Source organism: Chaetura pelagica, unplaced genomic scaffold (assembly GCF_000747805.2).
Source record: "Chaetura pelagica isolate M959 unplaced genomic scaffold, ChaPel_1.0 scaffold11, whole genome shotgun sequence".
Lineage (NCBI taxonomy): Eukaryota > Metazoa > Chordata > Aves > Apodiformes > Apodidae > Chaetura > Chaetura pelagica.
The window spans coordinates 6,142,545-6,150,951 of record NW_009952694.1 but is presented as its reverse complement, the minus strand read 5'-3'; the positions used below and the strand labels follow the sequence as shown (position 1 = coordinate 6,150,951).

The following is an 8,407-nucleotide window of genomic DNA, read 5'->3' as shown; positions in this document are numbered from 1 at the left end:
CAGGTTTCCTCTTGAATACCTGTCCTAGGGCCTTTGTACTTTTGACATGTATCTGCTTTTAGGCAGCACAGTCTAGCTGATGATGTAGATTATGGATAGAATTTGCATGAAGGTGGTAAATGGGGTTTTTTCTTCCTTTGGAGGCTCAGGCCATTTCCCTCCACTGGAGAGGCCAGCCTTGTGGTTGAGAAAAAAAAACTTCCTTTTCCCCATGAATGTGTGGGCAGGAGCTGGCACAGAGCCTTTTTCAGCCCTTGCCCTCTTAAGGTTTTTGTGCTAACCTAGCTGCTGGCTCTTGGGCTGGCGCAGCTGTACCCAGCAGAAAAAAAACAACAGAGGCAGCTTCAGTGAGGGTGGTCTTTCCCCACAATTAATTTATGCATGCTTCTGTGCTCCAGGGAATGCAGCAGTGGCTCTGGAAAATGCTCCCAGTTCCCCTGGGTGAAAGTGCAATTCTTAAGGAACTGGAGGTTTGCTGTGGCAGTAGCAGTGCCCAGGCTGGGCTGGCTGGGCCCCTCAGAGAGCAAATGAAAAGGTAACTTTTAACTGGAAAACTGAGCCACTTGCTGAATGTTTGATTTTCTCATTACTTCCAGCCCAGGAGCAGCTCCAATGAAGTTTGTCCCAAGTTCTGTGTCAGCAGTTTCCAGGTGGCTGGGCTTTAAAATCCAGCTGGGACTTGTGTAACAGAGAAACACAGCACCAGAGAAAGCAGGCATTCAGATGTCTGCTGGTGCGTCTTGCTCTTGGTGGCTGTGTTGTATGTGGGAACAGACACTTTCCTAGGTCCTGTGTTTGCAAGGAGAAACCCAGAGAAGGGCTGGGGTCTCACGCTGCAGGTACAACCCTGGCAGGTGCTGGGAGGTGTGTGGGTGGAGGCCATGTCCCTCTTGTAAGTCCTCACTGCTGATGCATGTCCTTCTGATGCGTGGCCAAGATGTGGGACATTACCGAGCCTTTCAAGGCTTCTCAAGCTGCTGAAGCAGCAGAGGGTGAGGAGGCTTTGGTGTGTCTGGCAATGGGCTGGCAGAGAATGTGTGTGCCTCTGCAAACTTCTCTACCTCAGGTAAGATGGAAGCAAGCTTCTCCTGGTCAGTAAAATGTGCTGGCTGGGCGACACAGGCACATCAGGGAGAAACCTTGACGTGCCAGCCCTCCCCAAATACTGTTGCTTTACCAAGCTAAAACTGACCTAAACCAGACACACTGCTGATTGTTCTGCTATTGGTCTAAACAGCATGAACATGGCACTGGGAGGACTGGGGAAGGTAGCTGGTCTCTGCCGGGAGTTTCTTGGGTGGTTCACACCAGCTCTGTATGAGTTTAAGCATTATATAGGTATTGCTACACAATGCTACAATTTGTTACCTTTTAATCTGGTTCTGCATTGTTAAAAACTCACCTACTGTTTGAACTCACACTTGCTGGTTAGTGAACATCTCAATTTGTAAACTTACCATCAGTCTGAAGTCACTTGGACTAGCTTTCCCCTCAGAAAACCAAGGAATGCACCAAAGTTTCATCCCAGGAAACCTTGTACAGCCCAACACTTCTGACTTATTTCTGCCAATAGTCTCTATGATTTATAATGGGCCAAGCACACCAGCATGTGCTGTCCCATGTCCCGCAGCAGCAGCCTTTCCTATCATTAGCTTATTGTCCTCCTACTGACTTGTCCCTGAGCTTGGCCATCATGTGGGTTGACAGGGATCAGCATTAATTGCTGAGCTGCTTTACAGTTAGAGGCCAGTTAGCCTCAGCATGGGTGGTGTGCTTTGCTTTGGAGTGGGTCTAGCCCCAAGACCACAAGTGCTCTGCATGCCAGGCTGCAGTCACTCAGCCTCTACCTCCCCAGCAATCCCATCGGAGAGCAGGGGCTGGATTGGGCTGAATGCAAGCAGTGAGGTTGGGATGTGCCATCCAGACAAATGGCACAGGACCCTTCCTGGAAGGGTAGGACCACAAGTGGTCTGGGTAAACTGTGGCTTGTGCTGGGCTGATGCCAATTTCTCTGCTTCCCCAGGCAAAGTAGGACTGAGAAGGGTTTGCTGACTTCCTTGGGGGACAGCCACAGCCTGAAGGTCAGGATTATTGGAGGGGGACACCTTGGGAAGCAGCTGGCCCAAGAGCTCCTGATGCTGAGCTGGGCTCTGTACCCCAGTATCTGTTTTCCCACCAGACACCCTGAGAGCCTGGGCAAGTGCTCCCCAGCCTGGGCCTGGAAGTTGAAGTGCATTTATGTGGACTTTTAACTGCATTTTTATAGCACTTGAAGCATAACTCATGAAATAATGCTTCTTTGCCAAAATTATTGAAGATATGGAAACTCCAGGTTTTTTGTTGAGGAAAAAGAGAATGCTGTTGTAGAAAAGATCTTTATTTGGTTAGGAACCCACTGTTTGCCAAAGATTAGGTTTTTTGCTTTTTTTATCAGTCCCATCTGAGTGTAGTAGAGACATGAACCCTGTTGTTTGAACACTTGATAGTTTAAGGCCCATTTTAGTTTAATCCACCTCTTTTTGTGGCTCTTCAAAATTCTCCTTGTCATTTGCCAAGAGTCTGGTCAGTAACTGAAATTTCAGGTTGTGAAATAATGAACCAACAGAGAAAACATCTCCCCAAAGGAGCAGCAGTGCTGAAATGAAGATATCCCTCTCGTCGTTTCATGGCTGCAGGGTCAATTGCAGCAGACAAGCTTCTCACTGGGCTCTGAAAGCTCAGCCAGGAGAGGAGATCAGCCTGCAGCATTACAGCAACTGTTTGCATTCTACCTGTCAATGACCACGTAAACTCTTATATAAAACAAGACAAGTGGGGAGAACAGTCCTCCAGGAAGATGCTTGGAACAATAAAATCCTCTTTCTCATAATCTCAGGGCAGAAAGGAAGCAGGGATTATTAAATGGCTTTTTATAGAACTTGAAAACTAGCCAGATCACAGGGCTTGGCTGTTTCAGCTAAAGGCTTTAAATCAGTGTGCATGAACTGGGTCCAGGCAGCTAAGGCACCTGAGGTCTCTGCATGTTTATTCCTGGTAGAGAGGCTGCCTGCTCCATGACACCCTGCTGCTGCTCTTTTCCATGTAGGAACAGTGATGGCCAGCAGCCAAAATCTCTCTGTGCTTTTTTTGGGCAGGCAGGCAGCAGTCCTGGTCTGGGAGCAGTGCTTTGTGTTTCACCTGCATGTGGTAGAGCATAGGTAACCATGCTCCTGGTGTCCAGAGGTGCTGTTTGGTCACCTGTGCTGGTTCTGTGGGCTTTTGAGTCCCCTTTTCATTGACTATTGCAGCAGAGCTGTAAGAAGCAGGGGCTCCTGTGATTTTATGACCACACTCAGCTGGTGGCCTGTGCAGATGTTACATTCCTCTGATGCCTCCCATCGCATGTACTGTCTGTCTGCTCTGCTGTCTGGCCTGCCACCCAAACACCCTGTGTTGTGTTCAGCCTAGTCACTGCTGATACCTCTCCTCAGGTAAAATAGGCCATGTCACTTCAGAGCCTGGACATGCTGCTGTTGTTTGGGACCTCATGGGGCAAGCACAGTGTGCATGCTCTGGACAAGCTAGAGCACATGACAAGATTTTGCCGGTCAGTCACTTCCCCAAGTTCCCAGCTGCTGGAGTCATAGGAATACTTCAGAGTTTCAGCTTTCTGTTTCTCTAGAGAAAGCTGTAGACCTTGTGGCTACAAACATGAAAACAGAACCAAAAGGAGTCAAGGGAGCTCCAGATCAAACATGGTGCTGGCATTGAAAACCCCACTCCTGCCAGGGCCCCAGATTATCTCTGCACCATCACCTGTTGTGAGACAGCCCAAGGAAGGAGGTGCAAAGCAGCAGCCTGCAGCCTCCAAGGTCAAAAAAAGCAAACCCAGTGCAACATGTTCACTTCAAGCTACTGCTGTATCTCTGAGTGCAGGGGGTATGACCTGTATCCCCTCCTTCTCTCCTGTGGGGGTGCCCAGCACCTGCAGTCAGGCCAGTCCTGGCCTTCTGCTGAGGAGACCAGTGAGGGTCTGAACGTGATGCTGAGCTTCATGCTAGAGGGGAGGCTGTTTACTAGTAAAGGGTTTGCAGATCCTGCAAAGGATAACTGCTTCCTCCTCCTTACCAGCTAGTTTTTTTCCCCCATCAACTAAACCTGAGCGATGGTGGCTGTTGATTGCAGGGTTGAGGGAGGGAGGACAAGTAGCAGAGATCTGTCTGAAAAAGGGAGGGGGAAGGAGAAGGTAGGAGAGAACTTACTTGAGGGAATCTGCCTGCAATGAGGGGGGATGGGAACCTCAACATATTCCTGTGCTGTTTCAGTTGTGATATGAACTACGTGCACTGGGGGAGAAAGGGTAAGGAATGGTTTTTACAGCCACCACCCCCTCCCCCTTTTTTTTTTTTTAAAACAGATCACTACACGGCAAATTTAACAATCCTACTGTGGCCATGTCTCCACTGGAAGGCTTAAGGCCCATGGATTAACTTTAACCCAAGGCACTGAGGGTCCATCAAACAGGAAGAACCTTTCTAGCTGGAAGAACCAGCTCTCTAGCTGGTTAAGGTGGTTGTTGGAAAGGAGTCCTTTTAAGACTTCAGTGTCTGTGCAAAAACACGTCCCCATATGGGACAAGCGTCGGGCATATCCCTCCTTCCTCCTCCCCTCATAGATAATTAATCTGGGTGTGTAAATAAGGTGTACCTATGTATAAGTATTAAGGCATATGTAAGTTCTTGGTATTTGGTGTTTAAAAGATATTTCACAGCTCCTATGTGTTTTAATTACCTTTTTTGAACCTCCTGCCCCAAATTATTTTTCCCCTCAATAAACCGTGTATTTGTAAATTCTAATTGGGGATTGGCGGCTGTTATTGGCAACACTAGTGAGCACTAAGCAAGTGTCTCACCCGAACAGTCAGTGCCAAAGCCACCGCTCCTCTGTGAGAGGCGAGCGCCGTGTGCGGACCCCTTGGCAGATCCTGACAAGCTAAATTCACTCCAAAAAGGAGATATAATAGGTTGCAGATCGCGACAGATTGCAAGTGCAATTCTTCACAGGAATGGGGAGATGAGAGTATCTCTTCATACCTGCATGCACATTTGGTAATTGACATTTTGTTTGTCCTGCAGGGCAAGTAGGAGTCAATGCTGAACGGCTGGTGGCCATTTTATGTGCAGCCCCAGCCAGCGGCACGTGGCAGAGCCTGCTTCAGCAGAAGGCACTGAAATGACTCAGTGACTTCTGTTTCCTCCATCTGTGCAGGGCAGAAAACTTCCTGCTCACAGTTTGTGTGCAAGAGTTCTGACAGCAAAGGTTTTGCCTCTTCAGTGACTTAATTACAATCACTGACAGCAGCTGGCACCACACCTGTACACCAGTTATTGTATATGTCATTTACCTTACCTCTGGGCTTTGCAGTGAGCCCAGTCTGCAGACGGTAAAGCCTGGGAGAAATCTATTCACTTGAGCAGCAGGGAAGTTGCTATCAATCATTGATAATTAAAATATGTCTGTGATTGTTTTTTGGTCTTTTTAATAAACTGTGAAGCAGAAGTGAAAGACAGTGGTTCACTCTGATTTACAGCTTCTGCTTCACTTAGTTCCTGGAAGCAAATGAAGGATTGCAGAAAAGAGCCAATGCAGGGATGTGCTTGCTGTCATCAAATGGCTAAGAGTTGCATTTGCCTTTTCCATAGTTGGGAGAAGGTGGCACTGTACCTCCTTGGACAAACTGCAAGGTAATGGGGGTTTATTCTGCTGTCCCTGCTGGGATTCTTATGAAGGTGGAAGTGCAGTGCCAGTCTCTAGTGCTGCCTCTGGCTGCCCTGCAATAACAGGGAGAGCATCTGCTTCTACCCCAGGCTGGGATTGTTGCACAGGAGGGACTGTAGCATAGGGCTCCAGTCCTGCTTCCTGGATAAACTGTGAGAAAGTGAGGGCATCTGCTTTCCTTCCTGTTGGAGACTTTCGCTCCAGGAAGAGACCCAGGTTGTCTCTGTATGGGAGGGCAATGGATCTCTGAAAGGAAGGCTCCTCAATCCCCAGCAATTCTCGCACGTGTCGCGAAATCTCCTGAAATACAAGACAAAAACCCAGAAATGATCATTTCACAGGGCAACAGCTAACACCATTCATTTTGTGTCAGAGCAGCAGAAAAAAGCTGAATTTCTGAATTTTGGAACAGTTTCACAGTTGCAACTAGAGAGGGATCTGAACGCAGGAGCCCCAGGTGACATTGCAAAAGCAGAGCAGATCACTCATTCTTCAGCTTTACCGTGGGGGGTGGCATCACATCTGGTCTCTTAGTGGCACAAATAGTTTTGCTTTCCCCTTTGCACTTACAGAACAAGCAGGTTACAGGTGAATGAGTTGGAGTCTATTCTGTCTAATGCAAAAACATTGCTGTTTGCTAAGTTATATTGTCAACAACTGAGTCTATACACAGAACAGGCATAAAAACTAATTAAACAAATACACCGTATTGTTCATTAAGAACATGATGCGTGAATGGCTGTCTCAGCCAGCTAGACCTGGAACTGTCAGGGAACAGAGCCTTGCCATTATTTTTGAAATAACTTCTGAGAATGTCACCTTCTGATTTGACTGGAGTTTTGAAACAATTCCCAAAGTTTTACTGATCTCTCACAGCATTTGCTCAAAGCCTTCCCCCAGCTATGGCTTGACTGTGAAGTGCAGAAACCTATTTTGTGTGTACCAGATTAGTATCTTCAGTGTTTTTGGTATTTAAAATACCAGTACAGTGGAATTAGAACCTGCAGTAGCTTCACCTGTTCATGCTGCATAACTTCCACATCAGGCACTGCGTGGTTCTTTACCAAACTGCCATTTCCCCTACATTGCTAAAAGTTTCTGTCTCACTGAGCTGATGCTATCATGTTTATTTCTATAGTAACTATCTCAGTTTTGACTGTTGACAGCCTCTCATTGATATTTCTTCTTGGCAAGCTGATGTGCCTTAACCTTGCACTTGCTCTAGGACACACTTCCTGAAAGACCCAAATGACCACATCCTGCTCAGAGCTCTGCACCCTTGGATTCTATCAGAGTAAAGTTCTCTAAAACACAAACTAGCAGGATAGAGCATGATCTTCAAGAACACTGAGGTTCTACTGAAGTCTGTGAGATGTTCTTGTCATCTATGGTAAATGCAAATTACTATAAAGGCTGTGTCTGCTTGTACTAGAAATACTCTGCTGCCTGAGAAACTAAATGTTGTAATTTGACACCTTCTCCTCCAACCAACAGGCAAAGTTGTGGCACTAATCAATGTTTTTGGTGGCATATTTAATTTCAAACAAAGAGTTAAGACTGTGCAGCCAGACAGAACTGTGGTGAAATTGCTTTTTGGTGCTCTAGAATAAAACAAACAGGGTTCATACTCTAGTCATTGAAGCATAAAGATTTTTCTCTCTTCCTGTTTATTTGACCTTCTACATTGTATCTTCTGGGGAAAGCAACTTTAAATCATGATGCAAAACAAATTATTTGGCTCTGTAAATGCAGCTCTGAGTCCCTCTGTGGTTTCCGTTAGGGAGGGGGACGAGGGTAATGAAATTTAAGTCAACTGGCTTATTTTCAGAACCTTCAGGAAGCTTTAGAAAGCGAGACTGTAGCCCCCAACTTGAGTCTAGTTAGCTTAACTATCATTCTTTGTTAAAGAAAAGATACAGGTTTGAGAAGAAAACGACCAGACAATTGCATGTTTATAAAATGAGGAAGAGCCAGAGATGCTGTTTGTGCTCAGCAGAGTCTAAAACAAGGAAGTAATACTGGGTTGCTCGATTGCTGCAGGTTAAATCTGACTAGATGTTTTGAAGTTCTACAGATCAGTTAAGTGGAAAGTTACTGAAAAGAAGTTCTCAGGGATACCTAAGAAAGGCACGTGCATCTTGCTGAGCAGTTTCATGGGGCAAGAGGAGCAGCACAGGCTCAAAGAAAGGCTGAGCACTTCTGATGCACTCACGGTGTCCCAGAGAAGTGTGCGATCTCCACCCAGCTCAGGATTTATGCCTCAAAAGACTCACAAAATGTAACTGTTCGGCTCAACAAATTCGCTTGTCCAGTTCCAGGCTCACTCTTTGAATACGCAGCCTGCCTGGGCGGACACGCTGCAGCCTGGCCAGCTGGCAAGCGGGAAGGGTCAGAGACGGGCTCCGAGGGGCTGAGGGAGGAGCCCCGCGACCCGCAGCGACCGCACCTGCATGTGGCCGAAGTCGGTGACGCCGATGGCGGGCAGGTTAGAGCAGTTCACGTGGATCAGGCGGCGGCCTGTGATGCAGTTGGACCTGAAGCACTCCTGGGCGGGGAGGGAGAGACAGGCGGGTGGTCCCGGGCGGCGCCCACCCCCGCGCTCAGACACACCCCGCGGGTGCCACAGACACGCGGGGAGGGCGGTGTGAGC

The 8,407-nt window shown here is 47.5% G+C and overlaps 2 protein-coding genes across 2 annotated transcripts in view; both read left to right on the top strand.

Annotated features, from left to right (window-relative positions):
• The first annotated feature begins 937 nt into the window (after positions 1-937).
• NOXRED1 (NADP-dependent oxidoreductase domain containing 1) lies at positions 938-3,479 on the top strand. The gene is given in 3 exon segments (XM_009993972.1): positions 938-1,035; positions 2,024-2,216; positions 3,288-3,479. Coding segments are annotated over 3 exon segments (483 nt in total).
• A 4,752-nt stretch (positions 3,480-8,231) lies between these two features.
• TMED8 (transmembrane emp24 protein transport domain containing 8) overlaps positions 8,232-8,407 on the top strand; it is a 5,323-nt gene continuing 5,147 nt past the window's right edge. Inside the window, exon 1 of the mRNA XM_009993971.1 lies at positions 8,232-8,324. Coding sequence (XP_009992273.1) covers positions 8,232-8,324 — 93 coding nt within the window. The remainder of the gene's footprint in view (positions 8,325-8,407) is intronic.